The 25,045-nt window shown below is 37.4% G+C and overlaps 1 protein-coding gene across 3 annotated transcripts in view; it reads right to left on the bottom strand.

The window, feature by feature from the left end:
- Positions 1-25,045, bottom strand: part of MCTP1 (multiple C2 and transmembrane domain containing 1) — a 539,870-nt gene that overhangs the window by 351,890 nt on the left and 162,935 nt on the right. Inside the window, exons 1-2 of one of the 3 annotated variants that reach the window (XM_007469755.1) lie at positions 7,774-8,191; positions 1,218-1,220 (exon numbers count right to left, since the gene is read on the bottom strand). The exons of the other annotated variants lie outside the window; for them this stretch is intronic. Coding sequence (XP_007469817.1) covers positions 1,218-1,220; positions 7,774-7,830 — 60 coding nt within the window. The 5' untranslated portion in view covers positions 7,831-8,191. Of the gene's footprint in view, positions 1-1,217; positions 1,221-7,773; positions 8,192-25,045 lie in introns of those variants that run through there. 3 annotated transcript variants of the gene reach the window in all.

Genomic DNA, 25,045 nt, shown 5'->3' with positions numbered 1-25,045 from the left:
CTGCTGATATCAGTGGCTTCCTGGTAGTAATCTAGACATCTTTGGAACTGCAATATAGTTTTCAAAAACTCTTGAACATTAATATACCATGTAATTTACCAATGATTTAAAACAGGTAATAATGCTACAAAGTCTTCTTATGTCTGGTGTATGGATGATTCTTTGTAGCTATTTACACATTTAGAATACACATTTGCCATGAGATATTCATTCATCCATCCATCATTCATTTAACTAATTATCTATCTGACTAACCTCACTGTGTGTGTGTGTGGGGGGGGCAGTGTGTCTGTCTGTCTGTCTCTCTCTCTATATATAGCATAAGCATTTCTCAAACTCCAGGCATGGGCTTAGCAAAAGCTCTCTAGCTACTTTGGCTAGGTAACCTTGGAAGTTTCAGAACTGATTTCAATATTCACAGCAACCACTGAATTGAAAATTGAAAGAAAAATAAATAATACAAGAATCCTATCCTATAATAATTCCTAGTCTTTGGAAAATGTGAGAGGCGCTACAGGATGAATCCTTCATTTGAGGGATGTTGAACCTGAGAGCCAGACTCTATGACGTGGAATGCAGGTCTACTGTTGGCCGGGTTAACACTTTCCACTGATTGCTGACTTGGAACATGCTATTTCTAAGGTAGGAAAATCACCTCCAGAAAACAGCCACAGGAATCAAATGCATTTCAAATAACACAAGGCACCTGTACACCAAAAAATAGAACACCCTTGAACAGTGAACATATGCTACTGTGTTTAGGACCAGGCAAAAGAAAATCCATCCAAAAATTTTTTGATGATTGGGACTTTTATTCTTTTCTTTTGTTTTTAATGACTGCTTTGGGTCAAGGACAAATGCGTAAATTTCACAATAGATTGCTCGCACTGTCTAAAACTTGTATATATTTTATTTTTGATCAAATGTTTGTAGAGCAGTTTTCTCTGTGTTTTCCCCCACCGGAAAACTTGAAACAATAACCACCTTAATACCCTCTCAAAATCTGCAGCATTTCCTAACCCAAGCCCTTAGTCACCATCCTCATTTTGGAAACCATCCTTTACAACTGACTGATTATGCCAAATAAACTTTGGTTCTCAGGCCTCTTATTTGAGCTCTCTAATGAAATTTTGTGGAAAAACAAAGCTTCTGTTCCAAGATGGAAAGAAGTCTATAGTTTTAGTAAATAAGCATTTTTAAATGATTTTTAAAATAACTTTCTTTTCTTCGATATGCTGCTTCAATTGTTCTGAAGTTTTATTTTCCCACAGTAAATTTTAAAATAGTCAAACTTTGACAATTCCTATTAATTTAGGTATTCACATTTATTTTGACCTTTTAATTTTATTACTTAATGTCTCTCTCTGCATATGTATAATGTATATTAATTATATATGTATATATCTGCTTTAATTTAGCTTTTGAATCAAGGGAATAAAGCAATTATGGTTCCTAAGTGTAATTACAGAATCTCTAATATGATACAGTGGGAAAGGTCTATGGCAAAAAATGACCTATAGGCATGTCAGTTTCACACTGAAAACCATCAGACGGTTTGATGAGATGAACTGAGGTAAATCCTTTTACATCTCATACTTCATTCCCTTGTGCCCACAAGCTCAGTAACAGTCTGGTCCAAATCCAGTCTCAGGTACATGAGTCATGACTCGAAGCAGATCTGGATATGCCTCAGTTTATCCCTATCATCCATCCACGTGTCCATCCAGCCATCTTGCCAGAAAGCCTTACTGAGGCTCTACTATGTGTTAGGCACTGTGCTAGCACTGAGGGTATAAAACATCATGAAGCAAGTTCTTGTTTGTGAGACCTAAGGAAACAAGAAGGTTTGAAAATTACCTAAGAACTTCAAGCATAATTTGTGGACTCTCTGGAGAAGGCAGATCAAAATGAATCTAGTCACACAACAGACCTAAAATCCTTCTACCATTCATTCAGTGTGCTCCTTCCCCCAGATGACTTTTGTCAGGAAATGTTTAGGGAGTGTAAAAAGAAAAGGAGACATGACATTAATCCTCCCTCAAAACATACAAATTCCCACAAGTTTTCCTAGGACTGTTGACTATGTGTACATCAGAGCTGTTTCTCTCTCTCTCAAAAAAAAGAAATCTTTTCACATCACCGAAGACTACGATGATCACCTAGGAGAACTCAGTTATGTCTGCTCATTCCAGATGCATTTTGCATTATTACTAGCCTCATTCTTCATGAATTCTCAAATAACTTCCGTTTATTTCTGGCTCATAAAGGCCTGGGTTTCACTACAAATGAGAATGTCCGAGTCCTGAAAATGATTAAATGTAGTAACATTTAAGATATTTCTTTTCCTCTCTGTAGCACTTTACAGGAGTCACTTCATATTACTGGGATCAAGGGATTCAAACTGGGGGCGGCACAGAATGTAGTTAAGAATCTTGGCTTTGAAGTCTGACTACCTAGGTTCAACTCTGATCATTCTACTACCATCTGTGTGATGTTGGGATAAGTCACTTAATTTACGCTTCAGTTTCCTCATCTGTGAAAAGGGAACAATAATAATAGTGCCCAAATTTCATAAGGTGGTTTTAAGAAATAAGTTAGACAGTTCATTAAAAGATACAGTATTATAGAGTCTGATTTACATGTTAGCCATTATTATTATTTTCATCTTGGAGAGAAACACTCACAGAGTGAGGGATTTGGAACCTGATTTGTTATATCTGGGTATGCTGTAAATTGCCATGAATAACTATTACTAATCCATCCCACTAGTGAAATGACTCAAGTAAAGGGAGACCAAGTGACTAATTTGAGTACCTCTACTAAACTAAGATGGAATTAAAACCCAACAAACCATTGCCAAAGCTTTCCTACTTGGGTTTCTCTCAAGGGGGTATTCATTAGCAGCCTTGGCACTTATACCAATGGCACATCTATGGACTCTGCAACTGAGCTGAAAGTGCTTCACCCACCTTGATGTTCATAGGGTTATTAACCAATATTTACAAAGTACCTGCAGGATGTGTGGGATGGTCGTCTAGCACGAAAAAGTTGTCTTCTCAACTTTGTAGATTGGAAAACAAAATCAAAAGAAGACATGGGGGGCTTCCCTGGTGGCGCAGTGGTTGAGAGTCCGCCTGCCGATGCAGGGGACGCGGGTTCGTGCCCCGGTCTGGGAAGATCCCACATGCCGCGCAGCGGCTGGGCCCGTGAGCCATGGCCGCTGAGCCTGCGCGTCCGGAGCCTGTGCTCCGCAACGGGAGAGGCCACAACAGTGAGAGGCCCGCGTACCGCAAAAAACAAAAGAAGACATGGGCTTCCCTGTCAGCTCCAAAACCACAGGAGGGGGTCAAGGATACAAAGAAATACTGCTTCTCCCACCACCCATCCTGTAGCCCAGATCTCTGTCCCTCAGACCACACACAATCTCACTGCACTTACATTTAGCAAAGTTTTTAAACTATTTATCTCATCTGTTTCCCTGTATCTCCTAATAGCTATAAAGCAGATTCATGTAGTCCTTGGAATCAAAGTTAACATGAATTTTATTACAAAGCAGGGCTAGAATTTATTCATGAGATAGGATGATGTTAAATTCCACTTATTTATTGAAGCTATAAATTGGAGCACAGTCAACAAAGATATGGTATATACCTTTCACAAGAGTTACATTTTTTTTTTTTTTTTTTTTGCGATATGTGGGCCTCTCACTGTCGTGGCCTTTCCCGTTGCCGGATGCGCAAGCTCAGCGCCCACGGCTCACGGGCCCAGCCGCTCCGCGGCATGTGGGATCCTCCCGGACCGGGGCACGAACCCGTATCCCCTGCATCGGCAGGCGGACTCTCAACCACTGCGCCACCAGGGAGGCCCAAGAGTTACATTTTTTATTAAAGGAAACGGTAACCATAGTTTGAATTCTTAGGAGTAAGATATAACCCTTATTAATACCACCAACACACAAAAAAACCTTTTAATTTACCTGCCTTCTAGTTTTAGTGTTAAGAGGCTTTAAAGAAAAATTTTCTTTATGAATCTAATTTGTTCATTAGTATCGTAGGATATATGTCATTAACTTTTATAATTATTAAAAGTCATGGTTCTCCCATCTCATCTCTCTGAAAAATAGTGTTCCATAAAAATAAGATAGCCAGATCAATTCTAACAGAAATGGTTTGTAAGTTAATTTGTTTTTTTTTTAATTTTCCTAATCTCTTTTTAAGGGTAAGTTTTTGGGGAATCTCTTTTTTCTAACTACTTTCAACAAGCATCAAAACAATCTACGATGCTAACTATAATTTTAAAAGCTACAAAATCTACCCCCATTCATTATGCACATTTACTCTTATGATTCAACTCCACAGAGTAAGGGCTTGGACACTTCTACTGTGGCAATAGCTAAGAGATTCCAAGAGTCATATGCTATAGTTTGATAATCACTCCACAAATCCATGCTCCATTAAACTAGATCCAGTGAGAATTCTCAGCCCACAAAACCTGTAGACAGGGCAATATGTCTTCTCTGAAACATTCTCAGGGGATATAGTTTCCTATAAGGATGTTCATCAATACTGAAAATAGTATTTATCTTTTAAAAAACTCTTTACAGTAGGAAACAGCTAATCTTCTGATCAATTTCTAGCTAACCTGGGAGAAAAAAAAAATCCAGGTTTAGATACTAGCTGAGTGAAGTTAAGCACCTTCCTTAAGCGTTCTGGACCTTAATTCTCTTCTTTGTGAAATAAGAAGATATGAGATGACATCTAAGTTCCCTTCCAAATATATAATTCTGTATATCTTACTTGGTGATAGTGGTATTTATAAGCTCTGTGGAGTTCACAAGCACTGTCACACAACAGTCTTGTGTCATCCTCATAACTGATTTTCAGAAGTAGGTAGGGGAGTGATCACTGTGTATTTTACCCAGTGAGTGTGCCACTTTTGATATCCAGTAGGATTCACTAGGGACCCTAGATCTAAAGCATAATCCAGAAAGATTTAGTTTTCAGGAGTCAGAAAGACTACTTTATAAAATAATTTCTTCCTACTCTGTAGTTCCTCATCGTGAACCCTTCAAACAAAGCCTTACTTAAAAGAAAAATATTTAAAAAGGAAAAAAAAGTCATGTTATGTGCTTCTGCTGATGCTGCCCTTAACTGTGTGTTGATTTTAGGTTGAAGATAAAATGTAATCACCACTTGATAAATGTCTTTTGAGTGAGGATGAGCTTCCTCCAGCTATTTGAAATTTAACAAAATTTTAACAAAATTTTTAATTTTGAGGCTTAGGTAAAATTGGGTTTTTATTTTTCTTTTTGCAGCTTACCTTTGCATACTATTTTTATATAGGTTGGAAATTAACAAGTAAAACAGTTTACAAAAAGAGAGAAAAAGGAGACCCTCACTACTAAAAATAAGTATTCTGAATCCTGAGTGGAATTCTGAGTATCTCTGATGTCTCGCCAGTACCTTTACTTCAAGAAGACACAGAAACAATTCCTCAAGTTACAGTTAGGGCTTTGCTGGTGGCGCAGTAGTTAAGAATCCGTGTGCCAATGCAGGGAACACGGGTTCGAGCCCTGGTCTGGGAAGATCCCACATGCCGCGGAGCAACCCGTGAGCCACAACTACTGAGCCCGTGCTCTAGAGCTCATGCTCTACAATAAGAGAAGCCACCGCAATGAGAAGCCCGTGCACCGCAACAAAGAGCAGCCCCGGCTTGCTGCAACTAGAAAGCCCGTGCGCAGCAACGGACACCCAACGCAGCCAAAAATAAATAAATAAACTTTACAGTTAATAAAATACTACAACAGATGTGATATTTCATCTTTGCAACAATTCTGTAAGGTAGATAAGCTTGTCCCAACCAAGCTCCCAATTATTCTTCATCTCAGAGGTCAAGGAATTTCTTGAATAACTGAAATCTAAAAGGTTATCTAAAAGATTCATTTTTGTCATTATATCTAACCTCTTCCTGACCTCATTTCTCATCAAACCATCATGAGAAGTGAGAAATAAAAGCAGTACACTATTTGGTCTGCTGACTTTCCTTCTCTCTCCCTGCCCATTACCCACACTCCTCCTGGAAGTGCAAAGAAGCAAGAAAACAGCCAAAGGATGGGGAAAACAGAAAGAAAGGAGGAGAAACAATAATCTAGTCAGGTAGCTACCAGTTGGCTGTACAATGTCATAAAAAATTAAGTCTACAATTGAAACAGAACATATTATCAAATCTTGATTTTACAACATTTTATCGGTCTGAGTGTTCACATATAACAATAGTTTGGATGGCCATTATAATCCATATTTAAGAATCTGAAACGGTGCAAATTGCAATAAGATATGTTTTTGTCTTGATGTAGATGTATTACAGCCTATCTTTTTATTGACATTTAGTAATCCACATATAGCATAAGAAAAATGTCTCAGGCAGAATACTTAACTCACCAGAACAGCCCCGTCCCTGCCCTGGCAAAAAAGCAGAGTTTTATACATATCAAGCATCAGGATATTCTATTGATAACATCGCATATTCTCATCTTTTGGGATATGTGCCTTTTCACTATGCAAGGTCCCAAAGGCTCTCAAAGTGCTAAGTCATTTTCTTTAAAGTTTTTCTCTTCTAATTCAGAATATTGCCTTCAAATATGTTTGGAAGTTGAACTAATTTTAATTTCCCCTTCACAGAAGAGGAAAACTACATGCCTTCCCTTTAACCTTTGTAAAACTTGAGTTATTGAGTATGTAACTAATGGAAAATAATCTCCAAGCTGTAGTTAGAATCTAGCAATTTTGTAGTGGGCATAATTTTGAATAGAAATGAAACGATCTCTAAGCATGATAGTGGTTCAATTAAAAAAAAGTATCGTAATGCCAACTGTCCTTAAACATACAAAACCCCTCAATTCAGCAACGTCTCACAAATTCACAGCTATAGCTCTCACAATCAAATTAACCTTTTCTACCTCAAAAGAATTCAAAGGACTTAAATACGATTTTCCAAAGTGAGGTGACACCATACACACCTTTAGCTGATTTGATGTCATTTCTTTAATCAATAGAAACCAAGACAACATTCCTGTCTTCCACCCCAACCTTCTTGCAGCAAGCTTCGAGAATCTGAAAAGCAAACCTCTTGTTCACTTCTCTACCCACAGATTTCTCCATCCATACAACGTATATGTGTCTCCAACAACTGAGGAAATGGACTTGTGATAAACTCATACACATTTTGAAACAAACAGAGCCAAAGTTTAAAAATATGATGGCCTTTCACTTAAAGTAAAAAGCCTAAGCAAGAGGTGCTACTTTTCAACTTTCAACTTTTTCTAAAAATTACCACGACTTTTTTTTTGTAATGGAGAAACATAGTTGTTGAGCTATGATTATTTAGAATAAAAATCCAAGTACAATCGTATGAATTTGATGCATTCACGTTTCACCTTTAACCAAGACAACAGAGTAGCAAAAAGAAAAAAATAATTCTGGTGCAACTTAATCCTTAAGAAAGAAACAACTAAAACAACGCAAAGCTACTATAATCTTTCCACATCTCAGGCACTATATTTTTCATTAAAAGCTATCATACAAGCAATATCAATCTAATACGTATCTCACAAATGGACTGTACCATAAATTTAAAATTATTTGCACGAGAATCTCAAAGCCACTGTCAAGACCCTGTGAGAAGGCATTTTCTGAGGCATGATCACATACTACAACTGCCACATTAATTCAAGGCTGCCACAGTACAACGAGTGAACCAAAATATAACACTTACCTTATTATAAATAACTGGCAAATTACAGACACTTTTCAGCTTGCAGCTATATAGCATAGTTGATTAGAAACAAACAAAACATCGTTCACTCCAGTGACAGAGCTGCATCTTCAGACTTGGCTTTCTTTACTGAATCCCGGCAAGAGAGGCTGTTCTCCTTCAAGGGCTAGTAGCAGCGTCTTCGCAGATAGCACTTGCTGCTCTGAACGGCAGCGACTTAGAGTGAAAGTAAGAGGAACCCGTGATGTTTAAACACCGTTGCCTCACATTCACAGGATATGACTCAACTCTCTCCCAAATCAGTAGGGACACAGTTGCCCCTCCTAAAACTTAGATTGCGTAACAAACATCACATGTGGGGGTCTCAAATGTTTACAAACTAAAACTGAAAATTTTCACCCGCTAAATCATACATGCATTTTTAGTCAACTTCGACCCTGTGGCACAAGCCGCAAATGGAAATTCGAATAAGAAAAACTACCCTGCTTGCTCTCCACAGTGAATCAGTATAATGTTATTAAATGTGTGTGAACTTGCCAACAGCCCCCTGACAGAGATACAAAAAGAGGCACACTAAAGTCACTAATGTTCCATCAGTGCAAACACAGTGCAGGATAAAACTCTATTTTAACATGCAAGAAGTAGCAATTCCACAAAACACAATAGAATCTCCTTCACTAAGTAGAGAATGGAAATAGATCTTCGTGGTTTGCTGTCGCTGATTCCCACAGAAATCCTGTCCTACGCTGTCATTACCGTGTGATGCGAGCTCTACCTACGTCTCCAACTCAGAGCCTTCCTTTATCTGTTTCGTGAACATTTCTAAAGAAACATGACTAATGACACAACTCCTCTAGTAACTGCGGCAATTCTCTGTGCTTTCCCCACCTCCCGATACCTCTTAACTCTGAGCTGTACTAAGCTTAATCACACATTGAATTATTATGTTTGGACACCTCAGTCAATAAACATTATAGACATAGACCCTCGGAGAAAAATCTACTACATAAATTCAGTTGCCATCACTGACAGCAAGGACAAAAAAATGAAAACACACATGTCAATAATAGCAAATACACTGAAACCATCTAGACCAGGACTGTTCAGTAGAAATAGAAGGTGAGCCACATATGTAATTTTAAACATTTTAGTCATCACATTAAAAAAGGGAAAAGAAACACGTAAACTTAATTATGTTTATCCTAATATATCTAAAATATTATCATTTCAACCTAGAATCAATATAAAATTAATTAAATATTTTATAATTTTTGTACTAGCCTTGGAAAGCTAATGTGTATTTTACATTTATACTGCATTTTAATTTGAACTAGCTACACTTGAGTACTCAATGGCCAATACATGGCCAGTGGCTACCATATTGCTTCAGCATACGTCTAGAGTTTTGGGTTCATTCTTAGTCCTCAGCTGCAGTTCAGATGCTCTCTCTTCAGAGAAGGCTTCCCTTACCACCTTACCTGAAATGACCTTCCCCAATTACTTTGCATCTCATGATCCTTTACATTTCCTTCACAGTCTGGAATTTTCTTTTTTATTTGTTTGTTTACTTATTTATAGTCTGTGGGCCCTAACAAGAATGTAAGAAACCTGAGGGCAGGGATCTTGTTGTAGTCTGTATTTCATCCCCAGCCCCTGGCATGGTGATCAATCCATAGCAAAATTTAATAAACACTGTTTAATAAATGAATAAATATAACACAGAATTTGTATTATGGATTGGCAAATAGTAGAATATTAAGAAATGTGATTTAAGACCAAGTATCTATCATGTTGTTGATACAATCTATCATTGTCACTGAATATTTAGCACATATATTGGGTAACACTTTCCTAAATTGAAAAACTATCTCTTTTCCATAATGTTAATGATCCTCAATCTATAACATGCTTTCTTTCCACACACAATATTATACAGAAACAATATACTTGTTTCATTACTCTAGCAAAGATTCTGAAAGATACTTATAAGAATCCTTTGGTCCTTACGACATAAATCTAGATACCATTAGTAAATCTATTTATCTGCTACTCACAAAAACATAAAATATTATCTATAAGATGTTTGCAGTGACAATTATATATCTGCCTGAGCAGTAACGTGCCTCCTCCTTCTACTAGTATCATAATCCTGATTTTTATCTAGCAAATCACCTATTCCTCCCTCCCTCTCAATCCATTTGGTTTACATCATGCTGACCTAGCCCCAGAAGTGGGCATGTGATCCAGGCCTGACCGACCAGTGTAAACTATCCACAGAGCTGCAGTGATAGGGTCAAGGATGGGCACATGACCCAAGCTGGTCCAGTGAGAGGCAACCCTTACGCTTTTGCTGACGTTGGGAGAGAGGTTGTAACGTTTGTAGAATGTAAGTCTGGAACTGCTGTTTGACATATTTGCTACCACATGAAGTGAGGTTGTCTGTAAATGAGGCCAACCAAGAAAAAGCCAAAGTCTCAGATGAGAAAGGCAGATTCTGGACAACACTACTGTAGTTCCTAGATCTGGCCATTCATTAAGTCACATCTGCCCTCTGCTGTAATGATGGATGTAACTAGAATATTCACTGCAGAAATTTTTATAATAGTAAAAACCTGGAAACTTTGCAATGGGCCATGCGCAATGGAAGAGTTAAATAAATAATGAGTTATCTATACTAGGGAATATTATGTAGCTAATAAAAAAACAGGCTATCTAGATGCACTGACACACAAAGCTCCCTAAAAGACATTACATGGAAATAACATGTTGAAGAAAAATACATTATCCCAGGTCTGGGTACATGAATTTTTATATACAAAGTCATAGAAAAGGACCTGGATGAGCGCACACCAACTGCGGACAAGTGGTTATGTCTGGGAAAGAGATTCGAAATAAGAGGGTGATGGGGGACAAGGAGAGAGCCAATCATTTTGCTTAGCTTATTACCTATTCCATAAATCTCATAAAATGAAAATGAATTCGTGTACTCCTTAGGTAATCTGAAAAGAACATGTTACTCTTTAAAATAAAATAACAGGGCTTCCCTGGTGGCGCAGTGGTTGAGAGTCCGCCTGCCGATGCAGGGGACACGGGCTCATGACCCCCGGTCCGGGAAGATCCCACATGCCGCGGAGCGGCTGGGCCCGTGAGCCATGGCCGCTGAGCCTGCGCGTCCGGAGCCTGTGCTCCGCAACGGGAGAGGCCACAGCAGTGAGAGGCCCGCGTACCGCAAAAATAAATAAATAAATAAATAAATAAATAAATAATAAATAAATAAATAAATAAATAAAATAACAACTTGATATTTTATATTTCTCATTGTACTACATCATTCTCACTCTGAGTGGACTACTCTTGTTATTTCTTTAAAACAATGTAACAGAAATGAAAGTGCTCTTCTCTACCCCATTCTTCCCGTTCTTTACCAGCCCAAATTTATGTATTGTCTACTTTTTCAGTCTGGCTAAAAGATATGTTGAGAGAGACAAAGACAGGACAGAGACAGATAGGAACAGACAGCAAGCTACAAGAGAATCTCCAGTGCACCTTCTAAGATTGGCTAAGGTCTTTGATTTTTTTTTTCTCTTGGCCTTCTGAAAGCACTTTTATTGACTTCATAAAAATACAGCTTGGGGCTTCCCTGGTGGCGCACTGGTTGAGAGTCCGCCTGCCGATGCAGGGGACATGGGTTCATGCCCCGGTCTGGGAAGATCCCACGTGCCACGGAGCGGCTGGGCCCATGAGCCATGGCCACTGAGCCTGCACGTCTGGAGCCTGTGCTCCACAACGGGAGAGGGCACGACAGTGAGAGGCCTGCGTACCACAAAAAAAAAAAAAAAAAAAAAAAAATACAGCTTGGATTTATTCAACTGTCAACATATCAATAGCCAAATATTTATAATAATAATCTTTATATTAATTTAGATAGTCTTGGATCACAGTAAATAAACTGGCCTATTATCAGCTCACTGAAAGGCTCCTGGTCTCTGAACTGGGCACAACTGCTTTCCTAATTAACATAAAATCTAAACCTTTGTTGTTTTTTTGGCTTGATCTAGTCCTCAGAAATCTTCACATTATCTTAGGTACCACCTCCTGCTTTTATATTCCCCTAGATTCCCACAGTATTCCCTCCTTAAAAATCACACAGCTAAAGATGCTCAGAGTGTGAGACAGGAGTCAGGGCCCTTTTGATGCTTAGTAAAGCTAAGCAGAATTGGAATTTACACAGTGCTGACACACTGATGTGTTTGTTAACAGTGAGTACTGCTCTCAAAGCCCACTTATCCTGGTAACTTAAACCTCCTACAGGGTCTGTTGACCTTCTCCTTCCATTATCCTTGCCTCCATTGAAAATCTTAACATTGTGCCAAATTTGCTTCAGATTCCCTGGAAGAAATAAAACAGATACAATGGAAGCCACCATACGCCCCTGTCTATTCTATCTCCTTCCATTCCCTCCTAAGGTAAACACTCTATAGGATTATCTTTCATCATCCCCATACATCTTTTTATATTTTATTAAATATGTGTTTATCCATAAACAAGATACTGATTTGCATGTTTTAAGCTTCATAAAATGGTATCACGGTATATAGATGCTTTGGGGTTTTTTTTTTTTTTTTTTTTTTGCATAGCATTACCTTGAGGTTTCATGTAGTTCTACATAGTTTATTCTTTTTAACTGCTATATAGCATCCCAATCCATGCATCCATTCCCCTGTTGGTAAACTTAGGTTGTCTTTAATTTATTGCTATTATGAAACTACTCTAATTCTTGTACATGTGCAATAATTTCTTTAAAGGTGAATAACAGGGGATAGAATTGTAGGGTTAAAGGATACACACAGCTGCACCTTTACTGGAAATTGCCAAACTTCATCCCAACATAATTAGACTAATTTACAATTCAACCAGCAGTGTATGAGAGTCTTCCTTGCACTAGATTCCTGGAAACAATATCCACAGTATTGATATTCCAGACTCTGACATTTTTGTCATTTGTTTGTGACTGGTATAGTATCTCAGTGTTTTAATTATGGTTTCCCTGATTACTACTTAAGTTGAGCATCTTATCCAATTATTATTGGCCTTTCCCTATTGGGTTGTTTGTCTTTCTTTTACTTATTTTTGGGAAGGTCTTTCTATATTACAGCTCAGCTCCTTTGTCAATTATATGAGCTATAGATATCACCCTTCAGTGTGTGGTTTGTTTTATCACTGTTCACAATATCTTTTGTGGTTTATTATTTTAAAATTTTATGGTTTTTTAATTTAAAACTTTATTTTTTCCAGTTATTTGTCCATATTTCTTGAGTCAAAGTTATGGTGAAAATTAAGTGTTCCTCAGTCATGATTCCTGAAGCATTTCCAAAAATAATGGCAGACTGCATATCTAAAGAGGATGTGAGACCTCCTATTTCCAGTGAGTTCAGTTCATCAATTACTGAGTACCTGCTATGTGCCCCACACTGGGCACACACATGAAGCAATCCATATCATCAAGAAATATGGAGTCTAACTGAGGAAAGAAAACTTAGGAGCAGATGATGAAGATGGTGAAATGGAGAAATAACCCTGTGCCAGAGATTGTGCTAATTCATTACTTAATTTAGGAATGGTTTAAGTAAGGTGGAGTAAATGTTATTGTAAGAGATATATACAAGATGCTATGAGGCAGAGAGAAGAGAATATGTTATTACCTTGCACCCCAAAGATTATTCAAAAGATTACCTTGCAAAAAAGGTAACCTTACCAAAAGATTATTATTACCTTTTATAAAAGATTATATCAAGTAGTCAAATTTGAGGTAAAAGAGAACTGTGAGATACAGGAGGACATTTCTCTTTTCTCAAGCAAATCTATTTTCCCAAATAGGTCACTCATAAATTAATCCTAATTTATTTAGAAGATTAATAGGAATTAAGGGACAGGTTATTCACTGGAAAAAAATGTTTCCTTGGGAAGCTAATTCCTTTTTGTGATCAGTAATCCAATTACATAATGACATTTTCTCCATTCATGAAAGTTAAAAAAACAAAAAAGCCAGTAGTTCTTCAGAATCATAACAAATGGCAAATCTTCCTGTATCTGATTATTCACAATTTGTAATACTGAAGTTAAAAATAAGCTCTTATTCCTTAAAGAAATTCCATGGTAAATACATCTATAAACAAAACATCCATATTTATCACTTTTGTAAATACAATGTTCATATTATGTTTCTTTCAGTGTAGGTAGTATCTAGAGCATTTTAAAAAGTATAGAATATGAAAGTACTTAATATTCTTCACCCAAGAGGAAGAAAGGACTCGAGATAGAAATAGAGAAAGGTGGCCAACAGCATCACATATTTCCTCTGCAAAGATGAAGGGTATCCTACTTCCTTGAAGCCATCAGCTTTACACTTCAGTCTTCTATCACTGGAACCCTCTAGGACTTAACAAACTCAAATGTGTTTTCAATTTTTCACCTGGGGGTGACAGTAAAATGAATCTGGAAAAGAGAAAATAAGACTGCCCTTTAAGAATTAACCTTTGAAATAAAAATATAGTAGGTCAGAGCACATAGATAAATAAAGGCAAGTTTAATTGTCAGAATGATATAAACTCAAACGCCTGAAGGCGTGTGCATTACCAGTAGGTAGTGCCTCAGTGTCGTGGACCTGGTGGGGACCTGTGTGAATGGACTGAAGGGCAGTACTCCAGCCTCATCTACAGGGGACAGTCTGTACTCAGCTCCAGAGAGTTGACCCCATGTGGGAAGGGCCCGGGAAGGCTAGATCTCTGGATTTTTCAAATATTTTTTCCAGTTTTTCTGGTTATGTGAATACTCCTGATTTTTAAATCTTAGCCTCTATATAGTATGAGACAAACTAAAGCTTTTGAAGGTCAGATGTACCCATGGAACAGCCAGTCTTGGATCCTCAGACATGACAATAATCTATTAAAGATACTGATTCTGCCAGTAGAAAGACATGGTCCAGACAAGGAAATAGGTGCAAAGCAATCTCAGAAGCAAGCATAGGCCATGGCCGTTCAAATGCTGGGCGAGGGTGCTCTGGGCTGGTGACATGTCCCTTATTATTATAAATCTGCGTCTAATTCGATCACACCCATCAGTCTGAGAAAGAACTGTCTTCTGATTCCATGCTCACCAAACTACTTTCTGATTAGAATTTGGTACCCTGTTTACATGACGTTAGGGAGAACTTGCTGGAAATTTAAGGAACTTAAGGAGCAACTCAGCAGCTATGTCTCCCATTATAAATTAATAAGTTGGCAGCCTTGTTAGTGGTGGCCTGCCTACAGGCACAGAAAGGGCTGGGTGGGGACACGAGCCACCAGACCCCAGCAGTTTCACTTCTCATTGTAAATGGAAACATTGGCATTCTGATTCTGTACATTAGTCATATGAGCTTTGTTAATATGAGCCCAGCTCTGGGGGACAAATGGGCTCTGGAACTGCTGACGAGTGTGGTTTCTGGGCCCACAAGGCTTTGCGCCAGACCATGGATAGTGGCAAATGCCCTAACACAAGTCCACCCTGCAAGGCCTCCTAGGAGCTTAAGTAATTTATCTTACAACCTCACTTACCCTCACTCTGCCCCCATGGCCATACCTTTCAAAGGATTCCTATCTGATTCTATGAAGGTCCAGAAGTGACCTAGAAGTGTGAAGTGAAGAATCAATGAACACGGACAGAATGCCACAGAAATGAAAATACATATCTGCAGTCATCAGCGCTAGGAAGCAGATACTGTGCTATGTGCTTGCTAAAGACCATCCCATGTAATCCTCAGAAACTCTGTGAAGCTAGTACTACTTTTGACAATTATTTTACAAAGGAGGAAATGGAGGCTTAAGGAGCTTAAGTAACCTGACCACATTTACACAGCTAACGAGTAGTGGAGTTGGGATTAGAATCCACACCTTTAAACATCACGCTCTTGTTGTCTGTATACTTTATTTCACTTCACTGTTTTTAACACCAAACATGCACTGTGTACTTATTATATGCCAGGCACCGTTCCAAGTACTTTACCAATATTAACTAATTTCTTCCTCATGATAACCTTATGAAGTGGGCACTAAAATATCCTTATTCTGATAAGGAAACTGAGGCAAAGAGAAGTTATGTAACTTGCCCAAGATTATACAGCCCGTAAATGGCATAACCAGGATTAAAACATAGGCAGTCTGGCTCCAATGTCCACGCTTTCAGTCTTGTGCTACTCTTACAATGTTTCCTTGGAAGAAATGATGAAGATTAGAATTTCAAATGTTAATTTCTATACTATTGTAAGTGCAATTTTTCAGGAGGATAGACAGAAACACAAGGGGAAAAATTTTATGCCATATCATTTCTCTTTATTATATACCAATTAGAAAAACTGCAATTCTTTTATATTTGATCATTGTGAAGCAAGTAACCACCATAAAATATTACTGGCCTAGATCCAATTATTCTTAGGAGATATATCCAAGGAGGGTGACAAATTTAATTCTATACCTTTTTTCCTCAGTATTGCAGAGGAAATTAAAGGAATACTTTTTATTTCTGCATTTATAAATTCTGGGAAGTAAAGATTGGAATACTTTTGAGAAATCTAAGATGAATCAAATATTCCAGAGTTTAATTTAAAGGTCATTTTCTCTTAGAAATTGAGGAAGCTTAATTTCAGAATAAAAGTGCATTGAGCATAAAGAAATTGATGTGGATACATCCGACTTTAAACCACACTTTCTGTTAAACTGAAAATGGAACTTTCAGATCCATAAATTGCCAACTTTTATTAAAAATAATACTTTGGAATAGATTTGGTGAAAAATAACACCTTCTGACTCATGTAGTAAATGTGAAGGGAACATTTCTATTTAAATAGTGAGAAAAGGCCTTCATTGGTTCCTATGCCACTTAAACAATCCAATTTAGACCCTCCCAGACAGGGTCTACAAAGTTAACTCAATCCTGAATTCAGAAGATCTGTTTAAGTGTGGGATATGTTGCATTCCCCTACAGTCTCTGGTGTTTGATTAAGTTTATAAACTCTTTCCAGAAACTGTCATCTTGGGAGACAGAGCATGCTTCTGAACCAGCTCATAAACTGGCACTCAACAAAAAGAGACAATACCTATAATGCTTTCTTTCTTTCAGTTCTCTCTCCTCTGAAACAGTCCAACCATCTTTGCTTACACAATTCACGTAGTCTGGTCATCAAAACATAGCTTACTCCCCTAGCAGTACTGCTTCCCTAGTTTTATACCTGAGAATTCTCAACACAACCCACACTCGGGCCCCTCTCCTGGGGCCCCTTCATATTTCTCTTCTCATTCTCTTGCTACTTCCATTCTTCCTTGCACTGTCTCCATTTCATAAAACCATTTTAGGAATTTTAAAGTCATTTTTGAGGCAACATTCCATGGTTGTTAAAAGAGTAGGTTTTAAAAATCTGACTACTTTATCAGGGCAGCACCAGTCTTGGAACTCCCCAGCCTCCACAGCCAGCCACCTGGCAACCCAGCCCTTCCCACCAGCAGGTCAGCAGCCACTGCATAAAGCAGTCCTAGCAGCCAACCAGGCTGGGGGCCAGCCCTGCCTACCAGCACACTACAGCAGTCAGCCCTGACACAACAGAAAGGCCCACACAGCCCACATGGGTGGTACCCCTAAAGCATATAGATCTGGTGACCAGAGGAGAATGTGCAACTGGACCCCACAGGACATCTCCTACATAAGGCCACTTCTCCAAGATGAGGAAGTGTAAATGACCTACCTAATACATAGAGACAAGGCAGAGGATAAGGCAGAGAATCAGGCAAAAATGGAGACAGAGCAATATGTTCCAAATGAAGTACCAAGACAAAACCTCAGAAAAACAAAACAAAACAAAACAAAACGATGTGGAGATAAGCCACCTGTTTCATAAAGAGTTCCAGGTAATGATCAAAAATATTCTCAACAAAGAGAATATTTCAAGAGAAGAGATGAACACAGTGAGAAGTTTAACAAAAAGTTACAAAATATAAAGAAGATCCAAACAGAGCTGAAGAATACAATAACTTAAATAAAAAATACACTAGAAAGAATCAACAGTAGATTCGATGATAGAAAGGAATGGATCAGTGAACTGGAAGACTGAGTAGTGAAAATCATCCAAGCTGAACAGAAAAAAAATTTTTTTTTTAATGAGGATAGTTTGCAAGACCACTGGGACAACATAAAGTGTACAAGATTTGCATTATACTCCCAGAAGGAGTGGAGAGAGAGAAAGGAGCAGAGAACTTTTTTTTTTTTAATGTCTTTATTGGAGCATAATTGCTTTACAATGGTGTGTTAGTTTCTGCTTTATAACAAAGTGAATCAGCTATACATACAGAGAACTTATTGAATACTAGCTGAAAACCTCCCTAACCGGGGAAAGGAAACAGACAACTAGGAATCACACAGAGTCCCAAACAAGATGAACCCAAGGAAGTTCACACCAAAACACGTTATAATTTAAATGGAAAAAATTAAAGATAAAGAGAGAATCTTAAAAACAGGAAAAGGAAAGCAACTAGTTATATACAAGAGAATTTCCATAAGACAATCTGCTGTCTTTTTAGCAGAAACTTTGCAGGCCAGAAGGAAGTGGCACAATATATCAAAGTGATGAAAGGAAAAAAATCTACAACTAAGAATACACCACCTGGCAAGGTTATCATTCAGATATGAAGGAGAGATAAAGAGTTTTATAGATGAGCAAAAGCTAAAAGAGTTCAGCACCACTAAATCAAGTACTCAAGAAATGTTAAGGGGACTTCTCTAAGGAGAAAAGAAAACATCACAACTAGAAATATAAAAATTACAAAAGGAAAAATCTCATTGGTAAAGGCAAACATGCAGTAAAGGTAGTTGATCAACTGGTTAAAAGACAAAAATAGTAAAGTCATCCATATCCACAATAAGTAGTTAAGGAATACACAAAACAAAGAGATGTAAAACGTGATGTCAAAAACATTAAATATGGGGGTGATGAGTAAAAATACAGATTGTTAGAATGTGTTTGAACTTAAGAGATCATCAACTTAAAATAATCACTTATATATAGAGGTGTTATATATGAACTTAGTGGTAACCACAACCTAAAAATCTAGAATAGATACACACAAAAAAGAGAAAGGAATCCAACATAACACTAAAGATGGTTATTAAATCACAAGTGAAGAGAGCAAAAGAAGAACAAAAGGAAAAAAAAAGAACTACAGAACACCCAGAACACAATTAATAAAATGGCAACAAGTACATACCTATCAATAATTACTTTAAATGTAAGCAGACTAAATGCTCCATTCAAAAGACATAAAGTGGCGGAATGGGTAAAAATCCAACACCCATATATATGCTGCTTACAAGAGACTCATTTCTAATCTAAAGACACACAGACTGAAAGTGAGGAGATGGAAAAGTGTCTTCCATGTAAATGGAAATGAAAGGAAATCTGGGGTATTAATATCAATATCAGACAAAACAGACTTTAAAACAAACACTGTAACAAGAGGCAAAGAAGGACATTACATAATGATCAAGGGATCAATCCAAGAAGAAGGTATAACAACTGTAAATATATATGCACCCAATATAGGAGCACCTAAATACATAAAGTAAATATTAACAGACATAAAGGAAGAAATTGACAGTAACACAATAATAGTAGGGGACTTCCCTCACCTCACTTGTATCAATGGACAGACCATCCAGACAGAAAATCAACCGGGAAACACTGACCTTAAACAACACATTAGATCAGATGGACTTAATAAATATATATTTATTAGTTCATGCAAATATATATATATATTATATATATATTTATATATAATAAATATATATTTATTAGTTCATTAGTTCATGTGTGTGCAGCAGAATACACACTCTTTTCAAATGCACGTGGAAAATTCTCTAGGATAGATCACATGCTAGGACATGAAACAAGTCTCAATAATTTAAGAAGACTGAAATCATATCAAGCATCTTTTATAACCACAGGTATGAGGCTAGAAACCAACTACAAGAAAAAAACTACAAATAACACAAACAACTGAAGGCTAACCCATATGCTATTAAATAACCAATGGGTCAGGGAATAAATCAAAGAGGAAATAAAAAAATATCTGGAGACAAATGAAAATAAAAACACAATGGTCCAAAATCTATGGGATGGAGCAAGAGCAGTTCTAAGAGGAAAGTTTACAGTGATATAAGCCTACCTCAGGAAAAAAGAAAAATGTTAAATAAACAATCTAAACTTACACCTAAAGAAACTAGAAAAAAGAAGAACAAAAGCCAAAGCTAGTAGAAGGAAAGAAATCATAAAGAACTAAATAAAATAGAGATGAAAAAAAAAGATCAATGAAACTAAGAATTGGCTCCTTGAAAAGATAAGCAAAATTGGTATATCGTAAGCCATATTCATCCAAAAAAAAAGAGAGAGGACCCCAATAAATAAAATCAGAAATTAAAGAAGAAAAGTTACAACCAACCACAGAAATAGAGGGATCATAAGAGATTACTATGAACGATTACCCACCAACACAGTGGACAACACAGAAGAAATGGATAAATTCCTAGAAATGTACATTCTCCCAAGAGTGTACTGAATCAGAAAGAAAGAGGAAATACGAAGAGATTAACTGCCAGTAATGAAACTGAATCAGTAAAAAAAAAAAGAACTCCCCTAAAAAGAATCCAGGAGCAGATGGATTCACAGGTGAGTTCTACCAAGGATTTTTTTTAAAAAGTTAACACCTAGCCTCCTCAAACTATTGCAAAATATTGAAGAGGAAAGACTACTTCTATAAGGCCAGCATTCCCTCATTCTACAAGGCCAGCATTACTCAGATACCAAAACCAGACAAACCTACCACAAAAAAAAAAAAAAAAAAAAAAAAAAGAGCTGGAAAATACAATTCCCAGCAGAAGGACTATGCGTTAATGAAGAAACTGGCAGCATGAGCCTGGCTAAATTTCTTAATTGCTATGTGCCAGTGATGGCTATGTGCCTCTTGCTTACCCCTCTTTGTGTGTCTACAGCACTTTACCTATGCCTGTTCTGCCATTGAAAGTTGGGTGCTGTGAGGAATGGGGGAAATGGAGAAATGTTGGTCAAAGTGTACAAAGTTTCACTTATACACGATGAATAAGCTCTGGGAATCTAGTGTACACAGCAATGGTGACTATAGTTAATAATACTATATTGTATACTTGAAATTTGCTAAAAGAGTACATCTTAAATGTTCTCATCACACATGAAAGAAATAACTATGTGAGGCAATTGATATGTTAATCAGTTTGATTGTGATATCACTTTACAATGTATACATATATAAAGCATCATATTGTACACCATTAAATACATATAATTTCTACTTGTCAATTATACATCACTAAAGCTAAAAAGAAAAGAAAAAAAAGTTGGGCATGGTGGGGCAGATAACTTGTCTCTTATGTTCACAGTTCCTCAGATTTAAGAGCTGTGCTTAAAGGACTACACTGAAGGAGTCGAATCTTCACCAGGACCTTAAATGATAAAAAAACTAGTGGATGTTTAGAGTTGAGGGTCTTGGGGAAGAAGATGAGTACATTTGGCATGTGAAGAGGATGTGAGCTGTAGCTGCATATGGTAGATAATGGAAGATTATATTTTCTAAAGAGGCACAAAAAAATCTCTCCCTTTGCACATGCTCTTCTCACAATGGAACTGACACTCCTCCCATCAAGACATGGTGAGAGACTTCTCGACCTTGAGCAGGATTGTGACTACAGCAGAAGTGATGCTATATGACTTCTGAGGGTAGCTCATAAAACCTGGTACACAGTCCATCTGGTTCTCTCGTGGGCTTGCTCTCAGAACCCAGTCACCATACCACAGGAAGGCCAAGTACCCCATGCAGAGGCCCATATGGAGAAATGCTAGGCCTATAGCCTCAGCTGAGCTCCCTGCCAATGGCCAGCACCAACTTTCCAGGTGTTTGCATAAACCATCTTGAAAGTGGATCCTCTAGCCCCCGGCTGAGTGATACTGCATGGAGCAGAGACAATCTGCTCTTACCAAGCCCTGCTCAAATTACCTGTCGATGAACAAAATAAATGGCTGATGCTGTCTTAAGCCACTAAGTTTTGGGGTAGTGTGTCATGCAGCGAAGTACAAATGGAGTACCCTCTGTTTTCCCTGCTTTCTGTCTTCTATTTCTCCTCATTCCACATAAATTCTCTAGAAGATAAAGCTGATCAAGTTATGCCCCAGACCCTTCTCTTTTTTCCCATTTGGATCTCTGCCACTAAACTGTAATCACCTCGAGATCATGAATGATTTCTTAACTTTATAGAAACATTAAACATTTACTGAATAAATCAATTATCAAAATATTTTGTTCCTGGATCTTTAATAGGATCTATAATGCAGTCCTGACTGATAACATGCAAATTACGCAAAATTGAATTACCAAATTAATAATACTGATATCCCTTTAATGAATCGAAGGAAAAAATTTAAAGAATTAATCCACTTTCAAATGTTAAAATAGTTTGTACATATAAACTGAGAGACATCCCTGATGAAAATAACTTGTGACTAAGAAAATATGAAATGTTATGAAAATCACTAACATTTCTTCATAAGCAGATCATACACTGTTTTTTTTTTTTTTTTTTTTTTAACATCTTTATTGGGGTATAATTGCTTTACAATGGTGTGTTAGTTTCTGCTTTATAACAGAGTGAGTCAGTTATACATATATATATGTTCCCATATCTCTTCCCTCTTTGCCTAAACCTTAATAATCTGATTTTGGTAAGTACTGAACTATAAATACAAACATAGTTCTGCTTTATCACATAATGTATGGAATTATAAGCAATTCTCAACATCTTAAGCGTAACACTTGCTATTACCATTTCTGAGACTTTCTAAATTTTCTGTTAACACTATATACTGTATATATTTTTTCTAAATATTCCTTTATTCTTTCTGTAATACACAACCACTCCCAAATTACCTCTGTAAAAAAATTCTTGGTATGTGCACTTCTTTTTTTCTTTGCCTCTTACTGATTAGTTCTTCCCAAGGCAGACTATTTTCCTTTTATTATCTATGTTAGATTCTTATACATTTCCTCCAAGAAGTTTAAGATGTTTGGCGTACAGAGGTGTTTTTGTTTTCATTTGTTTGCTTTAATAAACATCTTCCAGGCATTGCAATAGCAAAGAACAACAAAATTAGGAGGAAAAGATCACAGAGCAAGGGACAGAGTAACAAGGTCAGAAGTGAAGCAGAGTTGGTTTATTTGTAGAGCAGTGAGAACTCAGGGAATTGTGAAAATAACTGCGTCCAACCCACTTTCAACTTTATAGTGCTACCCTTGGGAAAAGAAGGTGTCCTGATCTCTCATCTTTACTTTGCTTCTGCCAGTCTCATACTTGTGTCAATATAACTGATTAGAAATTGAGGTGTCATCCCTGCTCTTTGTACCTTATGCTGGATTTGGGCAAGGATTTGGGCAGCCTGAAGTCAGTGACTCTATTTGACTTTCCTTATATTTAAACTCATTGAAGAAATGAATTGATACACCACGTTAGTGGGGTGGTGGGGGAGTGGTGACTGGGTCTGAAATAAGGGGAGGCACAGAGTGCTACGGGTTCCTTGCCCTGAAGGTTGACAAGACCTCCAAGGGGAAGACTGTGACACTTACAGAAGTGAGGGCCTCAGACACTCTCTGAACGGGGACTAAGAGTTAGAACTAAGCTGACTTAAGGACAGTGAAGACATACGGACAAGGACACATTTAAAAATTCCACATCTTCAGCTAAACAAAACTAGAAGAGCACATCTGTGCCACACAAGAGTATTCAATATTTCCATTGTGGATATTGTGACTTCTTGAGAGAAATTTTTGATAGGAGGAAAAAAAGCAAAGTATTTCAACAGCTTCTTTAAGAGGGAACTGATGACCCCATTATGGCTGGTGAACAAAACACCAAAGAACTTTTTCATTCTCAAGCAGGCTAAATGGAGACTCTTAAATGCTTATTCAGTTGGATAGAGCTATACATTTACAAAAGGAATAAACCTCTTACAGCCAGTATAGCTTTGGTTGGTAACAACAGAGAAACTTCCAAGAGGAGTCATTACAGGCTACTCAGCTTCTGCCTTGCTGAGAGCCTTAGAAGTAGAGAAGGAAAAGGAGGAAAGACAGAGTGCATGGGAAGCAAGAAAGAAAAGTGAGAAGGGGAAAAGCAAAGAGTTGTTTCAAAATTTCCTTGAGAAAATGTGTCTGCTTTAAAAGAGTTTCCATAAATGGAAGGAGCTCTCATTCTTGCAGCATGCTAAAGCACAAAAGCTTTTAGCATCTTTCGGAGCTACATGAAATAAATGGGAGCAGAACTTCAGGAACAAAAGCTAAATATCATAAAAGGCCTGAAACACCTTTTCTTATAAAGGGCAGGATTTTAATTGTAAAGTCTTTCCGTGAATATTAAATGGGGAGAAAGAGAAAGAATCAGCTGAATTTTCAAAACAGCTCTCAACCCATCAATGAATATATCAGTCAAAAATATACATTATATACGATATTGTTCTAAGGGGCTCTACTGGGAGCCCCTGCTACACAATTTTGTGTGATTCTATCATGTTTTGGCTTTTTCATAGTGCTTAAATGCACTGTGCATTATGATTGGTCAAACACATGTATGTAATCGGACTTAAGGGCTTATTCTTTTTAATATTTTTCCCTGATTACAGTGGTAATCAATGTTTATTTTTACATATTAGGAAAATTCTGAAAAATATAGATTAAAAATTGCCTATAATCCCAACTCTCGCGAATAACTAACGTTAACATATTTATGTCCTTTAACAAATATTTATTGAGCACCTCCTCTGTGCCAGTCCTGTCTTAGAATACAGCAGAACTTTCATACTTGTGAGAAGAGACAGAAAATGAACCTATAAGCAAATAAATAATATTAAATACTAAAAATTATGAAGAAAATAATATAGGCTAATGTGACAGTGAGTGACTGACAGGTAGGAGAGGGCAGAGCTTGAGGTGGCAGAGAAGGGTTGGTCACTTTGAAAAGGTAACCCTGGAGCAGAAAGCCAACTGATGAGAAGGAAGCAGATATGGCAAGACGCAAGAGAACACTGTTTGCAGAACATAGACCAATACAAGCAAAATCCTATTTTTGCCTGTTTTTAAATGTAGGGCTGGGGAGGAGACTCAGATATGGCAGG

This window comes from Lipotes vexillifer, unplaced genomic scaffold, assembly GCF_000442215.2.
Source record: "Lipotes vexillifer unplaced genomic scaffold, Lipotes_vexillifer_v1.1 scaffold67, whole genome shotgun sequence".
NCBI classification, from domain to species: Eukaryota; Metazoa; Chordata; class Mammalia; order Artiodactyla; family Lipotidae; genus Lipotes; species Lipotes vexillifer.
Note: the sequence above shows the minus strand (reverse complement) of the source record. Positions and strands in the feature narration are given on the sequence as shown.